Below are 20,794 nucleotides of genomic sequence, written 5' to 3'. Positions count from 1 at the left end.
CAGTGGCTCTGCCAGCGGGGGTGGGGGGAATCAGACAAGAGGGGGCTTCGACTGGGACGTTCAGCGACAGCCACCGATGAGGAGGGTGCTGCAGAACGGGGACCCTCACACCCTCTCCCAAGCAAAGCCACCAGCGGTAGTGGCTGCTCCGCCGAGCCCCTCCCCAACCGCCCCGGTCAGGGAGTACCACTCGAGGCCGCATTTATGCCAGAGCCCCCCCAGCCCCCCCTACGAGGCGGGCCGGGCCGGGGCGGGGCACGAAGGGGGCCGCGGCCAGCGGAGCCCCTGGAGCAGCGGGGAATGGGGGGGGGACCGGTGTCCGTCGGCGGCGGGGCGCTGCTGGGGGCGGGGGGGCTGCTGCAGAGCTAACGGCAGCCGGCGCTCGGCTGCACGGGTGTTTCTCTCGTTGTACTTTCCTCACACACACACTTTGAAGCCGCTCGCCCTGCCCGAAGGGGAAGCCATGAGCCCCGCTGCCCGAAGGTGCCGTGAAACAAGGGGCTCCCGTTCCTCCCGCACCCCCCGGCCGGTGTGGGACGTTTCGCAACGCGTCTCCCTGCACGTCCCGGCCGGTGGTCGGCGGCGGCTCCGCTGGGTTCTCCCCGGGAAGAAGCCCACAGCCCCGGGATGGGTTTCTCGGCCGTGCGGCTCTGCGGCCACAGGGTAACTACTCCGGGGGCGTTCGTGAGGGCGGACGGTGTGGGCGGCACCCGGCGCCGGGCCAGGGGCTCCGCGGAGAGCCGGGGCCATCCCGCACTGCGGGCGCAGAGGGTGTGAGGGGGGAAGCAGACAGGTCGTGGCGGAGAGGAGACGGAGGACGACAGCGATCAAAATGGTGGCCGCGTGGTGGCGCTGCGCTCGGCGGCAGTGGCTGTGTGGGACAGCCGCCTCTAGGGGGGGGTAGCGGCCCGCAGGCCTGCGCTGCCTGGGCCGATCCACACCTCCGAGCCGTGAGCGGGGCCCGGCTGCGGCAGGAGGAGAGTGGGGGCTGCCGGGGTCCGGGACAGGGCGATGAGGGAGGAAGAGAACGCACTCGTCCCGGAGAGCAGCTCCTCTGGAGCCGTGGTTCTCTGCCCTCCACCGGGGGGAGCGGAGGGGATCTCCAGCAAAAGCGTGTGTGCCTGGGGTCTTGTCTTGGGAATCAGGGTGTCCCTGCCCATGGGCGACCCAGGTACAGGTCAGAAATACATACCAAGCATGGAACAGGACTCAAGCGCTGTTAATTGAAACTGTTTGACCTTAGAGCAAAATCAGGTTGTGTGGGAGGGTGAGGTGTGGAATGGCTGAGACACCAGCTAATGCCTGAGCAAGTTGCAGCCATATTTATCACAGGAAGCATTTGATTCCTCCAAATAAGCAATGTGGTAATGGCTTAGTAATGATGTACTGGAGGAGAGCTGAGGCCTGAGTTACGTTCAGCCATCACTTCAGCAAATGACTCATTTCACATGTGCTATGATGTATAAATCTGCATTTCAGGTACTTCTTTAAACTCAATCCGCTGTTTACCTTTATTCTGAAATCTTTGAAGAGATGTGAAGTAGCATTTTGCTGCACATGGAGCTGTGCTGCAACTGGGCTGCTTGTGCAATAGGAATTTGTTGTTCTGGCTAACTAGCAGTGGCAGAGTTTGGACCTTGGAGAAGTGGGCTGGTTTTTGGTAACATCTCTCAAAGGTGGCAGAGTTTTCACTCTGGCTTTGGAATATCCTTTGAGATGAGGAACTCGGTTCTTTTTGCAATACTGAAGCACTCCAGCAGTTCAGCTGTGTGAGTTCATTGACTTCGTGATTGAAATAGCTATGTGTATTTTTAATGTGCCATAAGATAAAATTGATTTCTCTTCTGCAGCTACAACTGTTGGTAAAATTGAAACTCAGTCAAAATCAAAAGCACAGCTCAGCCTTCAGCAGGGCAAAGGGCTGGCTGAGAGGTTCTGAGAAGTTAAAAGACATCCACCAATGATCCAGTCCCCAGTCCCTGTGCCTATGACTTCCCAGAGGAGCTATGGTGACTTCTTTTGTTATTATGTGGTTTGTTTTTGCAAAAGTTCCTAATCTGCAGTCCCAATTTTCTACTTACATGTCTGACTAGAATGAAAGGTAAGGACTGTTTGTCGCATTCTGTCATTATCTTCAAAAGATAACATTTTTATTTAAGCAATATGTTTTAGGCTCTGTACAAACTCACTGCTTCAGTGTGTCCAATGCTGAAAAGTGATATGTCCCAAGGAGATCAGCTATTGACCACTTTTACACATTTACAAGTGTATATCCCAGCTGTTTCGAAGAGGCAGAGTAGCAAACTCGTGGAAACACTTCACTGTTATTACAGAGTTTCTTTGATCCAGAAGGAATGAGCAGATCTTGGGTTTGGTTGGTTTGTTTGTTTGTTAGGGTTGGCTTGGGCTTTTTTTTTTTAAAGTAAAAATAATTCATATTCCAAAATAGTGCTAAGGATACAATAAGGCATAATAAGTATAAATGAGAAATAGTTGTATGTTGTAACAACTAAACATGTAAATTGGGGTATCCAGGCTTCGTGCTGGCTGTCTGACCCACTCGAGACACTTAAAACTTTCTCTAGATCATTGGTTTCATTTGTGGAAAAGGTAATTTTACCTAGTGTTTGGTCATTGTTGTAGTGTATTCTGTCACTGTGTGCTTCTAGGTTTTATCTGACCCTAGGAAATGGCACTCTGGGACTTGAGTGCATAGTGGTCACCTTGGGCAAAGTGGTAACAAAGGGTGGAACTTGGGATAAGCAGTACAAGGAGACTGCCAGTAATTGTCCATGAATGAGCTTAAGTGCATGAACTGATATAAGTGAAATAGTCATGAGAAAGCCATGACCAGATGGTGAATCTGCTCAGAGTGATCTTCCAGTGGCGGTGCCTTTGAGGACTCCTTTTCTGCTGCTGTGACCAGAACTAACATTCACTTTCCAGTATTATTAACAAGATGGGTTTGTCCAGAAGGATGTTGCCGTGTATGGTGGGGACTGATAAAAATGTACATGCAAAGAGCAGATCCTGAGGTGCTCTGCTCAATTTTGTGTGGTCATAGTAGAGAGGATGAAGGACAGCATGATCTCCACGTAGAGACTGCAAGTGAATTCCTCATTCTGAGAGCAGGCACCCATAGGCAGTGCTTGTGGCAAGCATTTAGAACTATGCTATTGGTAATACCTGTTTGGGGCATCTGTGGCTATAACTCGTAATTCTAGTAAAAATTAAGTCTCTCCAGAGCTTCCAGTTTGCATGCTGTATTTAGGGTACTGGTGCTGCTATTCTGAGCTCCCCAGACTGCGTGTGTGGATGGTTTGGGCGCTGCTTTGGAGGTACAGGTGCAGAGTGTGTGTGTGAACAAGCAGAGAAAGAGAATTTTAAACTTTTCTGTAAGAATTGCTGCTCTTATACCTGTTCCACATTCATCTTTCATCTCCTTTTTTTACAGGGTGCTATTGAAAAGGAAGCTGAGAAGGCAGGGACAGGTTGTACTTCCTGTGCTGAGAAGAATGGATAGACTCCTATGTGTAATAGACAGGTATTGTTAACATAGTTTAAGATTATATTAATGAGCATATGTGCTCTCTTATCAGAAGCAGGATGTAGACAAGAGGAGTTTGCTATCTACAATAACTGACTGATTTCTTTTTCCTTTTTCATGGGATAGAGACTGGGAAAATAGCTGACTGTGAGCTTATGTAAAATTAACAGAATTGTCTCTTCAGGCAGAGGGCCCAGAATGTGTTTTGGAAAAGGGAGAAAGACCTAAAATCTTGAGAATATGTAGATATGTATGGCTAGAAAGATAAATAATGAGAAACAGGGCAGTATTTCAGGGAAAAAAAAGCAAGTCCTGCTTAAAAAAAAACCCAAAATATTGGGTTCTTTGTTATGCTGGAATTCATTTAAGGTAAAAGACAGTCTTAAGTGCTGGAAACCATGGAGGAAGCTGTAACTCCATTTCAGAAGGTCACCAGCTCTTAAAGAAGACTGTTGCAGAAGTAGGTCACACATTACCTACTTCTGGAGTATTTGGAGTGGGTTTATCTGGCACTAGTTTGTAATTCAGTGAATAGTTTTGCTCTGTTCATACTTAGTGAGCTGTATTTTAATACTGAGAGGGATGGATTCCATTGCTCTTATTCATGTTGAGTTGCAGTCAGTGGAACTAATTGTTGAATAAGGTATGCTCAGCATGAGGATGGGTGATGGAATCTAGCCCAGATGGAAATATCTTTTAAACCACTGCTACATTAGAGAGCTGCCATCTTAATACAGGCAAATCTAGCATGTTGCTAGAAGTGCTTCAAGCCGTTCTTGTGGCATACTATAGTATTTTTACAGATAAATGCAGGGGTTGTTTTAAAACGATCCCTTCCCCCACTCCCAAGGTTGAATCACATTAACAGAAAGATTGGGAAAACATTTGTATTGTTGTCTGTCCTGTGTTAAAACACCAACAGAAACTAGGTGGGATAATGCAGTTTTGCAGAAATCAGTACTTAACTGCAGCTGTGTATAAAAGTCAGTTTACTGAAAATGTTTTGTTGTACAGTGTTCTTAATGCAGTTTTCTGACATTTATTGTCATTCTGCAATCTTCCATCTTGTGCAACTTTCTTAGTAGGAATGTACTGATGCAGTTTTGTATACACATGCAAAACTCTCTTGAAGAATACTAGCATGCCTATGCGGTAAATTGAGGAATAGAGTATAGATGCAAATTGCCATTTCTGAACTGAATTTATTGTCAAGCATAACAAAAGTATCACAGTATTATATAAAAGTGTGAGACAATCTGTCAATGAGGCAAACTCCAGGTGCTTAAAAGGTAATGTATACAGAGATAAAAAGCTAGCTGCAGGCAGCTGATCCAACCAGTTGCTCTTCTTAGGTGACCTTGGTAGCCAGTGTACAGAGAATCTCTCCTGTAGGAGATGAACAGAAGGAATCTGGACAGCTCTGAACTTTACCCAAGCTGGCTAAAGCAAAGCCCTTAGCCTCCTTAACTGAACACCCCTAACTGAAATGCAAAACTGGCCACTCTCTAGGATGCAATTCTAGTTAATTGTGCTGTATTTTCACTAGGATCTTACTCCTCTACTGAGTACCACGATAAATACAAGAAATAGCAGTAATGTCATAGTAATACCATAATTTAGCTATCTGAAAAGAGGGGTCTATATGGTAATTAAAACATCCACCCTAGGATAAGTCTGAACAGAGCCCTAGTCTTCAGTGACATTTGCAAAATATGCACGAGAACATGTAAAGATCACATCTAATGAGAACCCATAATGTATCTCTTCTGCTTTATGAGGATGAGAAAAGCCAACCAGGCAAATAACTGTAGAGAATACCAGCACATTATCTTGCTCCCACTGTTAAGAAAATGTTTGCATCCTTCATTCTGTAGCAGTATACCCCTAGAAATAGCTGGGTGATAAGTGAATGAATTAGATTACTCATTTAAATAGCTACTATTACAAAAATAAGATAAGAAAACCTTGTTTTAAAACAGCCATTTTAAAAAAAGTTCATTTTGTTAGTATACTTGTTAGTAATGTAAAATATGTTAGTAATATAAAATACTTAATATTATAAAATTAAATCTTTGGATTTTCTGCCACATAGAAGTTTCCATATACTAAAGTTGCTTTTTTATTTTTTAATAAAAGTTATATATACTGTTAGAAATAATTTTCCTAACTAATCATTTAAGATAGAAAAGAGGTTTAAAAGCTTCTAGGAAGAATTACATATATAAAAAAGTGATTAATGCAAACAGTCTAGGTAACTAGCAACCTTGCTGTCATTTAAACACAGTAACGATATGGGCTAGAGTTTGAGCTGTCACTCAGCAGAGGACAGAGTGGAGGAGCAATACAGCATCATGGCTCCTGAGTCCTGGTCTCAAGTCCACCCTCTATACAGGTATGCCTTAGAAGCTGCCTTGTAGCTGCAACAGCCACAGCATTAAAGACCCTCCCTGCCCTGCTTCACTTTTGCTCCTATCCCACCATTACGCTGTGGCAGCATGGTAGCACAGTGTATGGTTGCGCAGATTGGCCCTATGCCATTTCTATGCTGGGAAGATTCTCTTGGGGGTTGCTTCAGAGCCTCTGCAGCTCCTGTACACTGCTGCAGAGGCAGGCAGGGCTCTATGCCTGTTCTGAACTCTTCCTGCAACCGGTCCATAAAGTAATCCCCAAGACTATTTCTGCCATCCTGGGAACAGTCAAGCCTGCGAGCATTGGTCAGCAGATCCCCCATCAGCTTGATCTTCTGGATTTTGGGCCCAATAAATTGTTTCTTGATAGTGCTTGCGCTATGAGGGTCGGCATTTTCAATACTCAGGGCATAAAGCTCTTCAAAATACCGTACCATAGTTTTCCACTGTACCATTGCTAGTTCCAGGGCTTTCATCAGTCCAACTGCATACTCACAGTTTGGTTTCTAAAAACAAAGACAGAATTACATTTATTTAGAAGAACAGCTCATCTTACTGTATTCATTGATGGTTTCCCGTGATTTACCTGGTGCTATAAACAAGATGGGCTAGGATTTTGCAACAGTTCCTTCTAGTTGGGAGCATCTGTTGCTTTTTTTGCAGTCAGATGGCTGTAAACATACAGAAATGGCAGAACCCATGCACTTTTTCAAGGAACAGATATACATGGCAGCAGTTATGCTTTAGGAGCGTTCTTAACCCAGGAAAACTGACCAGAGAATCAGAATGGTTTGGGTTGTAAGGGACCTTAAAGATCATCTTCTTCCATCTCCCTGCCATGGGCAGGGACACCTTCCACTAGACCAGGTTGCTCAAAGCCCCACCTGGCCTTGAACACTGCCAGGGATGGGACAGCCATAGCTTCTCTGGGCAGCCTGTGCCACGGCCTCACCACCCTCACAGGGAAGAACTTTTTTGTTACATCTAATCTATTCAGTTTAAAACTTACCCATCATCCCACCATTACACTCCCTGATAAAGAGTCCTTCCCCATTTTTCCTGTAGTACCTGTTAAATACCGTAAGGCCATTATAAGGTTTTCCCTGATTGAAACTGAGTATTTAGAAGTTTTTCAAGATGGCCTTTTAATTTCCAGTTTCTTCAGTTTAACAACTGCTGTAATTAGGCCAATAAAGAGCATTCTGTATTAAGTATTCACAGAATATTGATTTGGTTGAGGAGATTCAGCCACTTGGTCTTTAACAGATGCAGTGGGGCTTTTTTTTTCCCCTGATAGCTTTGTATCTATGCAAGCCTCAGTCAGATCTCCAGGTCAGATTTTATCTTGAGCTGTGCTCCAGCAGGACAACTACTGCCCCAAGCTGGATGTTTCCCCTACTACTTCCTTACTACCTTTCTTAGGTGCTAATAGATTCTAGGCTTCTGTTTAGTTCCAGTGTGAAGGAGACAAGTTGGCTGTTTCAGTCTCATAATCCATTACTGCATGCTGGAAACAGCAGCTGAATAAAAGAAAAAGGGGACCACTGTTCATATTCTTTTGGGCTAGAAAGCAACCACATAGTTAGGGCTGTATGTCTCACAGTTTCTAGGCATCACAATCAAGACATGACAACTAATATGACAAGGAAATTATATCTGGAAATCTAATAGTGGATGAATGCAGACATTTGAAGTACCAACAATAGAATGCAAGAAGTTATAATAATTACTGAGGATTGCAACTACTGGAGAGCTTATCAGCTACTACCCACCTGAATGGTTTTAGAACAGTAATGACCACCTCTTTCTTGTTGATACTTCATCAAAGCCTCTGCAGCTTTTCTCTCTTCCAGAGCTTGATGCAAGAAGAACTTTGAAACATTTGGTAGAGCCACATGTGACTGATCAAAATATTCACCCTAAGCACACAAAACATGAGTATTAAGATTTGCTGGAGACGGGACTCATTTGCAGCAGAACATGGCTTTATGAAAGCATGGGAGAGCCTTCCAATGGAAGCTGTTTGCCAGCACAATCACTTTGAAGACCTAATCCAAATTTCTGCAATAAGTGAAGTAGTTCTGGTCGTAAATGAAAAAAAAAATCTATACTTCTACTGGAACTCCTTCTGTCCTTTAATACTGGACAGGTAACTGCAGTAGTGATGTTCTGTTTCAGCAGCAGTCAGAGACCCCCAGAATATTTTATTTATGAGTGGCTGGGGATGGCTTTTGATGTTTTGTGGGGGCTTTTTGTTTGGCTACTTTTTATATTTTTTAAACATAGTCACACAAAGAACATCACATTTATCCCTTCAGGTCAGCATTCCAGTGAAAAGTTAGCTTTCAGAGATATGAGAATGATGAGGCAAATAAAAAAAAGCATAACTTTGCATCTATTTATTAGCTTTGTTATGGATAATGTTATCCCAAAATAAAGAATACTGCTACTGAACTGTACTGTATGCACATGTCTAGGTACACTTAAGTATTACAATCCTAAACACACTGCAGGCCTTGTTCTGGTGTGTACGGGAAAGTAACACCTTTAACCACTGCAGTATTTTAATCATGTTAATAGATCTATCAGCTCTTACATTAGAAGAATTTTATCCATGGTAGTGCTGTCCATAAAGAGAACTTATTGGAGACATGCAGCAAAGGTGAGCCACCAGGTTATACTGGCTTCAGCACTGGCTCTGTACAGCTCTGATGTTGAGAAAGATGAGAGGCAGCAGCTGGGAATATGCCAAGAACCAAATTGAGGTAGTTAGTATCTTGATCTGCTGCTTCCCTAAACATGCATATGTAATGCAGCACAGATTTTGTCTTCTGGACATATTCTGGGTTGCAGTACTACATCTCAAGCTGTTGGCTTGTAGCCTGCCTGCAAGGGGTAAGGAACAAATATGTGCATTTCCTAAGTTTTTCTGCTTATTGTTTTCTCTGCTTTCATCTATTACTGTTTAGATATGAAATACTTGTGTTTCATCTATGCTGCTCTGTTTAGAAAAAAATGCAGAAGAGTTATATACACAGTACAGGTTTGTTTGTCTCTTATATTTTTATGGCCATCTGGATATCCCAGACCTGTGACACACATACACATGTGACCATAAAACCATTCAAGAGAAAACACATACTAGAATCTTTTATTAAGAACATTCATTGAAGTATTTGCATAATCCTTCTCCTGATGTCACTCATTCTTGTTTCTGTTGACAGGAGAGTCAAGATTCACTATTTTATAACCAGTTCCTCAGTGTAAGCATGCTGTGTGACTCCAAGTAGAGCACAAATTACCACACCTGCTTAACTGTTAAAGGTAAATCTTTCATGTAAACATTAACTGTTTAATAAGTTCACATTTCTAGGTTTGATGTATCCACAGTCAATATCTGAACTTTCCCCATGCCACCCAGCTGCCAATCACTAGTATCACTCTAATCCACATGCTTAACAAGTAGAGGTTTTACTGCATACTTACATTTTATTGGACTAATAGTTGACACCATGCTTGATCAAAAGATCTTGGAGATATACTGAATATAGTTTGTATTGCTTCTCAGTGGATGCTTGGCATCAGAAGGGATAGCATTGATAATTTTGTTTACAATTTTAATTGCTTTGTTAAAATACATGTTGCCTTAACATTTTATATGTAATCAGACACAGTTTTGGCATGCATGTTACATGGTATCAGAGATAACTTTGATAACTATTTTAATTCGTGTCAACATTCCTGCATGTGGAGCAAAAAACCCAAAGGAAACACTGATGTTCGCAAACTTTACTAACTTGCTTCACCAGTTAACCACACACAGCTATTTTACATACAAAGTTTGGAGAAAAAAACCCAAACTCTGAGAAGTTAATAGTCCAGATTTGTTAGTGTTCCCTGTAACAGTCCCTCTTTCACAGGCATAACACAAGTGTTTGCTTCATCACCCGCTAGTTCCGGGCTGTTCGCTGTCCTTCCACTAACCGTGTTAGCGGCCGCCTTGGGTTAAGCGCAGCGGTAGCAGCGAGCAGCCGGAGCCGACTCCGCCAGCAGCCTTATTGCGCTGCCGGTCTGGGTACGAAAAGAGCCCTCACATCCCGCTGGGTCCCTTCATGGGGAAGAACCACTCTTCCATACCTGCTCAAGTCTGAACCCCCCCTTAACCCCCGCATGACCTGCTCCAGCCCCTGGGCACTCATTACCCACCGCCCGGTGGCTGCTCGGGCAGGGCGCAGGGGGCACCCTCTCCCGGTCCCTCCGCCTTACCAGCGCCTGCAGGCAGTATGCGAGCTCCAGCAGCGCGCTGGTGACGCCGCAGACTCCCTCCTCCACGGCGGCCGGGAAGCTGTGCCTCACACGGCTGCTGGGCCCTGCGCGGTGCGCCTGGCAGGCGGGGAGCGTCCCGCGGGGCCGCTTGGAGCGCGGCTCAGCCATGGCGGAGCCGCCATCCGGGCCCTGCCCCACCGCAAGGCCTCATATAGCGCGGTGGGGCACCTGGACACACCTTGCCGGCAGCGGGCCGCCCCTTCATGCCCCCCTCCCGGGGGAGGGCAGGGCCCCATGGGGAGTGCGGCCGTCAGCAGCCCGGAACCGGGGGGGCCGGGACTGTGGCCTCCGGCCCTGGCCCCCTCCCCTCGGCCTGGCGTCGGTCGGTAGGGTGGGAAAGGCCACGCAGTGAGTCGGGCTCTGTACGTGGGGCTTATTTGAGGGACAGTCGCCAAGGACGGCCACGTTTAAACATCTCTAACAGTGAGCGAGCTGTGAGGCCGCAGCAGCCGATGGTAGCTGCGGTCAGGTGCAGTCGTTGGGAGGGTATGGTCAGTGAACATCCTGCGAACAGAGCAGTGGGTATAAATTGGGCTTGGCTGCAGGGTAAATCCTTATCAGTTCTAACTTAGAGCTAGAAATATTTGTGTTGAACTGGTCCTACCTAGGCAGATTAAGCCATCTTTACTATTGTGACTAATAATTCTCAGTTTATAGAGTGATTTAAAGATACAGGTATCTGACTTCAGGTTTCTGAGTTTTTCACCTTATTTACTGTTGGATGGAGCCGTGCGTGTTACTGCTTGAGCATTTATTTACCCTTTATAGACTCAAGCCAGTGGAGTGGAAATACAAGTAATCTCAACACCCTTCAAATTTAATAATTTTCTGTTCAGTGACTTTCTGTTTAGTAAGCTTAATGTTAGCTGCTGTTCAGTGGAATATTTTTCTAGCAGATCATCCCACTCCTCCCCAAACCCAGGATGATAAGGGCAGAATCATTATTAGAATCGTTAGGGTTGGAAAGGACCTTAAGATCATCCAGTTCCAAGCCCCCTGCCATGGGCAGGGACACCTCACACTAAACCATATCACCCAAGGCTCTGTCCAACCTGACCTGGAACACCATCAGGGATGGAGCATTCACAACTTCCCCGGGCAACCCATTACAGTGCCCCACCACCCAACAGTAAAGAACTTCCTCCTTATAGCCAATCTAAACCTCTGCTGTTTAAGTTCAACCTGTTACCCCTTGTCCTGTCACTACAGTCCCTAATGAAGAGTCCCTCCCCAGCATCATTATAAGTCCCCTTCAGATACTGGAAGGCTGCTATGAGGTTTTCACGCAGCCTTCTCCAGGATGAACAGCCCCAACTTTCTCAGCCTGTCTCCATACAGAAGGTGCTCCAGTCCCCTGATCATCCTTGTGGCCTCCTCTGGACTTGTTCCAACAGTTCCATGTCCTTTTTATGTTGAGGACACCAGAACTGCACACAATACTCCAAGTGAGGTCTCACAAGAGCAGAGTAGAGGGGCAGGATCACCTCCTTTGACCTGCTGGTCACGCTCCTTTTGATGCAGCCCAGGATACGGTTGCTTTCTGGGCTGCGAGCGCACACTGAAGCTGGCTCATGTTCGGTTTCTCATTGACCAACACCCCCAAGTCCTTCTCCACAGGGCTGCTCTGAATCTCTTCTCTGCCCAACCTGTAGCTGTGTCTGGGATTGCTCTGACCCAGGTGTAGGTGTATTCTGTTTCACATGTTATTGGATCTGACTACTTAGAGCAGAGCATGCATCCAAGAGTAGTTACATAAAGATGTCAGCAAATTGCTCATGACAAAAAAACCTACAGACTTATAGTTAGGTTCCTCCATCTCATATACTTTTCAGCCCTCTTTGTTTACTATAATTGTTCGTTTTTCATTCTTCTGATTCTTTACGCTGTATTTGAATGTAATTTGAAGTTCCAGCAAATAAACTGTAAAACTGTGCTAAATTTACGTTAAAAAATCCCAAACATTTAAGCATATGCTTATTTTAAGCACTTGAGTGAAATTGCATGTGAGGAAAGTACACTTGCAATGTTTGCAAGGCTAAAATAAGTACCTAAATTTGTAAGCTACATTATATTCATTGACAAGAATGTCTATATGCTCTCTTTCACTGGGGCACTTGGGTCATTTGCTCAGAAGATGTACTTCTAGCAGTTACCTTTTAGCTCCCTCCATTCCAACTGTCTTTGTTGTGGCAAGCAAAATAGTTGCAAGTGTTCTGTTTTTCCAGAATAATCCTTTGCCTCAGAAGAGGAGTAAGTGTGTGTGTATGTATGCATTGACATTCTAATCTGAATACTTGACCTTGTTTCTGTGGGCAGTCCAAATAATTTGAAATTGCAATAGAAAGCAATTAGTTAGTGTCTGTGGAAAAGTTTACAGTTACGTTTTGTTAGGTGGAGTTCATAGCAATAATTTCTGAACATGTTGGCTCATAGATGGCTTCCATCTGTGTTGGTGGATTCTGGTTCCTTGGAAGTCAATGTTAAGTTACCCGTTTTCAGTAATGGAGAGCTAAGATGCAAAGACATTTCCTAAGGGTATCTATGATATATCAGGCTGATCTGAAAACTGACTCTAAATTTCCTTAGTCTCCATCTGTTGTTTAATTCCTCTTTTCATGAGAACACCATTCAATTTATTTTGCTTTGTGCTTCACAGAACTAAAGGCAGTACATGTCATTTGTATTGTAATAAAATGTATTGTGGAAAAATTCCATTACAAAGTAATGTAGGGATTGTTGCTACATAGCATGAATTGTCACGTGCTGGTTGTATCTGGTCTGAGAATAGTATTATCTGTTCCAAAACCCTGTGATCTCAAGTCTTGATTTTCAAGAAATGCTGTACTCTAGGGAACAAAAACTTTGTTCAGTTTCTTAGTTAAAACATTTCAACATGGCCTAGAGTAAGTGCAGCTACCTGCTATCAGGTAGGATTGCTTTTTTCCCACCTGCCCTAAACTGAAGGGAAAGCCTTACATATCTCTTCCAAACTGCCTGCTTGGGGTAACAATAGCTGTATATGACTTTGTTACAAGTGAATCTGGGTTAGATCCTTACTCCCACTAAATCTTGAAGTACAAAGGTACTTTACAGATTTCCTCAATAAACTGATGCTGGGTGAAGAGGGTTGGACACTGAGTTATCTTGGCCAAGGGAAAGCAAGAGCAGGTAGATACGTGCACGTCACTGTAAAAAGGATTGGTGACATCTGTAAATAGGGTTGATGACAAGATTGATCCTGTTTATTCCCATAATCTGGGGTTAAATGTGTAGTGTTAGGCACATGCCTTGATGAAACATGTCTATTTGTTTTTATGATTTGGCATGACTTTGGTACAGAACATTTTGAAGAGTGTTTAAAGTGTATGGCAGAGTGGGAAGCTAAACAACCACAGTGTGGTATACAGAACTGCAATTAAAATTCCAGCAAAATGAGCTTTTTTACACACACACACATGTTCCTCCCTCCCCTTTCTTTCTGTTCTTCAGCAGTGTTGGTGGGTTTTAGCAGTCATCTGCAAATATCCTTTTTACTTAGACTACTTTACAAACATTAATTATATCTGGCCATTTTCTACCTTGATTCTCTCTCATTTTAACCCCAGGTAACAGGAGTTGTGGCTGTTGCTTCTCTCGAGGTGCCATCTGTTAGCTTATTTCTAGCTGTGGCAGATTTTTCATGGGCTTTGCAGATAATGTATCTGTTGCTGCCAAACTTTTTTCTTATGCAATCATTCAGTGCCCATCAATAGCTATGATGAAAGTGGAAGGCTATATGAGGAAAAAAATAGTAAGTGAATAAATGTATGATATATATGCCTATGAATTAACCTTCTTCATAATTGTGTTTTGTAATTAACCTCTCTGGCAGGAAATGGAGAATGATTCATACGAACACCAATTAATTCACGTGTATTCATGTACTGGACTTGAAGTCACTTAACCCATTTTTGTATGCTTTTCCATTCTCAGCAGGTGCTTCATTTCACTATTTTATCTGATCCCACTCTTTTCTATTTCTTTTTCCCATGGAGGAAAAGCTAGCAAAACCTCTGAGTTGTTTTGTTGCCTTTTTGCACTGTATGACTCATAAAGTTAAAAAAACAGCCTGAAATTTGGGAGCTTACTACTTAAGTAAGCATAGAAAAATACCCTTTTTTAACTGTCTCACAGTAAAAGTAGTCATCAGCAAAACATAAGATGGCCCTGGGGTGACAGTAGCACTGTGACCTGTCTGTGAGGGAGACACTCTGGAAAATGCCTTTTGTCTGTAGTCACTGAGCAAACAGAAAGGTCCAATTTGTTGTAGTGCTGTGCAATCGCCATGTTTTAGCAGTAGAAGAGAAGGATTTCCCAAAAGTTAAAACCTTTTCACTTTGGAGTTAAGAGTCTTGATGTTGTTGGTATAAAACAGCGGACAGGAGCCTGTTTCTTGGTCTTACAGGTACTGAAAATAACTGCAGTGCTGTGGCCACACATATTTTACGTATGTTCAGATTATTAAAATGAGATACCATAAATCCTGTTTAGCACTTGGATTTATTTTTATTTTGGAGGTAATTTTTGAAAATGCCTTTTTTTGGCACTTCCCTCACATACAAACTTAGTTTTCCATTTCTTTCCTTTTCTAGAGTCAAAGATTTTCTTCCTGACATTGATATTTCTGTATTTGCAAGACATCAGTGCAGTCTTTAACACCAGTTGAGATATTTGAGGGTGTTCTTCAGTTGTCCTAGAAACAGTCATGCCTTTTTTGCCCTCATTCAGTTCTCCACTTTGCATCTGTAGCCTGGTAAAATTGCGACACTTCGCACCTCTGGTGTAAGTTATCTCTGTCAGTTCAGTTCCATAGCCTTTCTTGACACAACCTGCATGGCACAGATACTGAGAATTTGGGTCATTTGGCTTTCTTGTTTAGCAGTGAAGCTCTTCCTTAAGTACCTTTTGAAATGCTGGATAATATAAGACATTGTGATGTATGGAGAGTTCTTTGAAACTTTACTGACTGCAGTTTGTCCTTCAACCACCATATGCACACAGGCCATGGGCCTATATATGTCATGTCTGAAACGTAGATGGGCTTGTAAGAGTTTCTGAAATACAAGCAAAGCTTATCTTTAACCTTGTGTCACAGTACAGGTATAGAAGTGTTTCCTAATTCATGCTATTTGCTTGTCTGCAGTGTTTAAATTAGATTATCTGTAACTAATGCTTGCTTTTACCATGGGGCCCTTCCACTAGCAGAGTTTGCTTCATCTAATGCTGAGAGCAGACAGGCAGCCTCAGATCCTCCTTGGCAGGGTGTTGCAGGGACCCAGGGAGGCTGGTGCTGTGCAGGGCAGCAGGGAGCCTTAGTGGCCACTGTGGCCACTCTGAACTGCCCCTTGACTTTGCTGTTCAGGGCACATCCTGCCTGCATAAGCACCTGCCCCCATACTCCCCAGGCACCCTTCCCTTCTCCTCTCTCTCCCTGTAGGCTCTTTCCAGCTGCTGCCACAACCGCAGTGCTCAGGCAGATTCATCCTCTCCCTTTGCTCCCACCCTCCCTTCTATGGACCCACAGAAAGCACCATGCCAACAGCAGATCTGGGGGCTGTGTGCATGGGCAGCCAAGAAGATGTAACTGCATCTTGGTGAATTGCATAGGTAGACTCTTGGCTGTGGTTGTTGTCCTGCCTCAACCTGGTTTATGGTTGATACCTTCAGCTATTTTGTTGCATCTCATCTCCAGCTGCATATGGCCGTGTTTGAGTGTGTGTGAGACTGTGTATGTGTGCACAGACTTAATGCTGGGGCTGCAGGTAAAACTGCACCGCAACCACTACTAACTTGTGTCTAGGAGCTATATATCACTGTTTTCTCTGAAGCACGTTATCGCTCTTCACAGTGCAGGTTTAAATGTCGACGATTCACCTACACTGAGTTGTTCTCCCCTTGTCTTTTCTCGTTGTATTTACAAAATAGTTATGTGTGCCGACTAGGCTTCTCGGCAGTTCTGTGTCTTTAAGAGCCCTGCGTCTGCCAGCGCTCAGGAAGCCGCGGTTTGGCTTGGGCAGGCAGGCAGGAGGAGAGCCGGAGTCATGGGGGCTGTCTGGCTGTGCTTCCTGCTTGGTGGCTGCAGAGGATGGGCAGACAGGCTGAGTGAGCTTCAGCCTGGTCAGCACCATTAGCCCTTCAGTCTCCATTTTTTCTCTTATAAATACGCTTAAGATGTGAGTGGATTTTTAATTTCAGGTGGTACTGGCTAATACTACCCACTTGTTTTTTTAACAGAGCTGTGCTTAGGGGTAGGTTAAATTCTCAGGGTTCATCTGTCTCTGAGATTCTGCAATTCTTATTTGAAGCCACATTTAAAAAAACATAGGCCAGCAAACTTAAGGCTCATCCTTGCAATCTGTCCATGGCATATCCTAAGTCCAGTCCCTTATTGGAGGTTAAAGCCACTAGGTCCCAGCTCTGGAGCAAATGTAAAGGAGGTCTGTGGAATTTCTGAAAATGTGGCATACCCCAGGCAACATTGCATAAGGGGGTTGTGCAATCCCAAGCTGACTAAAGCCTGGCATAATTTATATATCTTGCCTTTCCATTCTATCTTCCTTTCCATAGCTGTGGGTAAAAATCTGTACTTACTTTTGGACAAATGAGAAAATAAGACTTGGTATGTTGAAAAAGGCAGTGTTTTTTTTTGTACAGTCTGTGCCATCTGCAATCAGTGGTAGCAGGTAATGCCTTCCAGGGAGTATAAACTTCAGCAGGTGTACTCTGTGCGCCTTGAGGGAGCATCAGACTTACCTTTCTGAGGTGAGCCTGAGCAGATGCACTCTGTCCATATTCAGAATATTTGGGCTAACAGAATTAAACTATGAGCAAGGCCTGAAGATCCAGAAACCATTTCTTGCCTTGCTGCTGTATGCTACAGATAGTTGGTGTTTGTAGAGTCCTTGCCTAGTGTCAGGAGCACCTGCTTCTGAAGTACAGGTACCCTTGACTGAAGCCATTTGCTGCTTGTCTTGAGAGAGAAGTTAAAGCCACAGCTATGGTAAAAGGTGTGTGACATGTTTACAGGTGAAGAGGAAATGATTGTAAATGTTTTAGCTTTCATACTGACAAAAAAGTAATGAACCCTTTTCACAATTTTTGTTTGACAAAGAATCTTTTCAAAGTTTGAATGAAACTGCTTGAGAAAAAAAATATGAAAAGGTTCTTTATTTGAAACTTTAAGTGAGCATTCATCAGCAGAATGTTTGGTTTAAGTTTTATATTAATATGAGATCAATGGTGGTGAATCAGACAAAACAGAAGTGGACAATTTCCATCAAACATCATAGACCTAAAAGGCTATGCTAAATTCTGATGAAGTAATTTCTCATCACAAATGAGCTTTTATTGCTACTTCCTGCTCAGAACTCCTCTTTTAGGCCATCTGTGTTCTATCCTTTGTAGTGTGTTGTGATTCCCTAAGGTATCTCCTTCCCTATTTTTTTCTGCCTAACTTAATTTTAATGGCTTTAGTTACATAATTAAAAAAACCCTTACAATAGTAGGTGTTAGACTGTAGTCTGTGGCAGTATGTCCCAGGCAAAGTCTTCCGTGCCAATTTGAAAGGATCAAACAAGTTGTTTTCAATTTCAGTGTCTTTATGCAGTGCACTTCCTGAATTGGGCATTCTCCTGATTTCATTAGAATGATGAGGTGTAACTCAAGAGTATGTTTGGTCCCCATCACTTAAGGTAGTCAGTCCCATTAACTAGTATTTTGGGAAGTTTATTCCGATCTTTAGGACATGGTGGCATTACTCACAGTGATGCATTGAAATGCTTTTTGATTTTTAAACCACTACCTCTAGTTGCTGTCTTTTTTAAAGTTTAGAAATTACTGTGCCTAGTATTTACAAATTTCACAGAACATTTTGTTATCTGATTTAAACCCTGCATACCAAGCGCCTGCCTGGGGCAAAGGCAAAAAAAGTTAGCTTTGACACTCCAAAACTGGTAGAATAAATCCTGTGCAGCTGGCCTGTGTGAAATGTGCCCAGTGACAGTAAGCCGCAGAGAGGATTCAGAGGGTTAGGGAGAGCTCTGTGCCTGTCATGCTAGGAGTGTTTTATTGCTTTTACTGTGAAGGGCAGCAGCACAGAGTATCTGTACTGCTCAGTATGAAGTATGCAAAGTAGTGATTGCCATGTGGTTCTATTAGGCATATATATGGACAAAACCAATGCATAAGTGTGCAATATTGTCTTTGTATGCCGATAGTGCTTTGATGTTTTCCAACTTTGGACCTGTGGTTAAAGCCGCAAAGGGAATCTGTGAGTCTGTACCAGCTGAGAATATGTTTCTAGCACTGGACATTCCTGTGTGGTTGTGTGAGTGTCCCTTCATTGGTGAGGAAATGGTGTTGGCTAGCCTGTACTCAGTGTTTGTCAAGGGAAGTTCTCAGAGACTGATTTAAATGGGCAAGCCAACACAGTACAGTTTACACTTGTGTGTACTTGTGGATGCAATGCCAGTAACTGTTAAGGATTGGAGACTATTTTTTCTGCCTGTGCTATTCTCACCACCAGCTCTGTTCCTTCAGCCATCTCTGTTTTGCTTCTTTTTGTAATATAATCCAGCTGAGACTTGGTCCCAAGGGAAAGTGACAAATCTAGATCTCAGAAAGTCATGAATTAAAATGTACAATTCAGGAAAATAAATTTTGGAACACAAAGTCATGAAGCCTGTGCCCAGTTCATATGAGCAGCTTGCAACAAGGTCATGTTTTCCTCTAATAGTGCATCAGCAGGAATTTGGAAAGCCTACTTTTCCTCATGTTGTGTGAGCTTTTGGCAGTGCTCTGTGGAACTGCTTTTATGAATTCAGCTCTGTTTTCAGGTTCCAGAGAACTTGGAGGCTCTCTAGAAAGAGGCACAAGAGTAACTGCCAGGAGTGAGACCGGATTTCAGAACTGACCTTTGGAGATCAGAATGGCAGGACTCACAAAATGAAAAATGTAAAGGCTTTCATTAATACAAGCATTTATCCATAATGCACTAAAAGGGATTTTAAGAAGAGAGTTGTATGCTTTAGGTCATAAACCAACTTCTAGCAAAGTGAGAAAAGAAAATTTTCCTTGCAGCCACTTTGGCCAATAGCTGGTTTTGGCAGGGTTTTTTTTTGCTCTTCCCATGTCATTTTGTAGTGGCCATATGCTGCAATAATTCACCGGGCTGTGTGGACCAATGGCCTGAGCAAGTGCATGTCAATTCTTAGCAATACCTGTGCTGAAAGACTTCTCTTAAGGGACCCTGACAGGGTTTGATTCGATTTGTTCCAGGATGGGGTTGCCCTTGTTCCTGTTGATGTATGCTCATGATCTGGACTCCAGGACTCAAGCAGGACTGAGGAGGATGTTGAAGTTTGGTATAGGTAGCTTGTGACTTTAACTGTTTGGTTTGGGGTGAGGGACAGGAAGGTTTGTTTTCTTTTTCTGAAGGAAGATCAGTGCAGAGAGAAGAGGTGAAAAATCTTTATGAAAACCAAAACCAGAAGAGAAGCAGCACTGAGAGTATGCCAAATCTTACTGGTGTATATGAGCATTACTCATGTAACTTCAACAGAGTACATGCTTTAACTGAGCATGTACCACTGAAGACTTGGCCTGTAGTGTCCTTTATAAAGCTCTGATTCCTCCCCAAATAGTTTTTCCCTCCCTCTTCAAAGAGGCACCTGTTGTTGGTGGAGTTGGTGATGATACTGGATTAGTGCACATGCGGTCAGCCTGCTTGGCCTCAGCCTTTTGGACCCAAAATGAACTCCAGCTGCTGTTGCCCAGAGCAGGTGCTTCATCCAACCCTAGCAGCTGTTTGAATATACACTGTCATGGCCAAGAGGAGGGGGTAGGTCCCTTGAAGAAAGAGCTGATCAGCAACAAGAAAGGAAAAGGGAGTGTGCCACAGAGACTTGACTTTTATACATAGCATTTAACAGACAAAAGTTGTTCCGGCATTTCCTTGTGGAAATGGGACATAGTGGCTGTCACTCTGCACCCACTTAGCCTGCAGGGCACCATGAAGGGTCATGATTCCCAAAAATGAGGCTGAGGGACCACTGAAGACCAGCGGGGTGATGACAAATGATTGATCTCTAAACTGCCAAGCTTGTATTGTCGTTTGAAGATACGATACAGGTATATGGTAGCGTGTGAGGATATTGAGGGCTGGTAGTGTTTCACAGCCATCCAGTGTTTGGAGTCACTGGTTTAAAGAAGCAATGAACAGCCCAGTAAAAGTGAGATTAGACACAAAACAGTGTTCAGGCTAATAGTCTGGTACTTGTGATAGCTTGGGCTTCACATTCACACTGCCAAAGCCAGCAGCAAGGGGAGAGAACAAAAGCAGAAATAATCTGGGGTTACAAAGCAGCCACAGGAGACAGTGTCAGGGAAATGAGGGTGAGACAGTGTGGGACATACAGAGGTGTGGATGGTTGGGAAGTAGCAGCCAGAGTTTGAGAAGGGGGTCACAAATAATCCA

At 43.8% G+C, this 20,794-nt stretch overlaps 1 protein-coding gene across 2 annotated transcripts; it reads right to left on the bottom strand.

Moving 5' to 3' along the window:
• Window positions 1-4,729: 4,729 nt before the first annotated feature.
• LOC101867768 (ferritin light chain-like) lies at window positions 4,730-10,410 on the bottom strand. Of its 2 annotated transcripts, none has more exons than XM_031052707.1 (3): window positions 10,162-10,410; window positions 7,728-7,874; window positions 4,730-6,461 (listed from the first exon to the last, which is right to left on the bottom strand). In XM_031052707.1, exons 1-3 carry the CDS (start codon window positions 10,387-10,389, stop codon window positions 5,982-5,984), a joined length of 855 nt encoding a protein of 284 aa, XP_030908567.1. In that variant the 5' UTR covers window positions 10,390-10,410; the 3' UTR covers window positions 4,730-5,981. The 2 variants fall into 2 exon arrangements, with proteins under 2 accessions (XP_030908567.1, XP_005153333.1); XM_005153276.2 differs by having other exon boundaries at window positions 10,222-10,410.
• Window positions 10,411-20,794: the final 10,384 nt, after the last annotated feature.

Source organism: Melopsittacus undulatus, chromosome 4 (assembly GCF_012275295.1).
Source record: "Melopsittacus undulatus isolate bMelUnd1 chromosome 4, bMelUnd1.mat.Z, whole genome shotgun sequence".
Classification (NCBI taxonomy): Eukaryota; Metazoa; Chordata; class Aves; order Psittaciformes; family Psittaculidae; genus Melopsittacus; species Melopsittacus undulatus.
The sequence above is the reverse complement of the archived record's forward strand: the minus strand, read 5'-3'. Positions and strand labels throughout refer to the sequence as shown.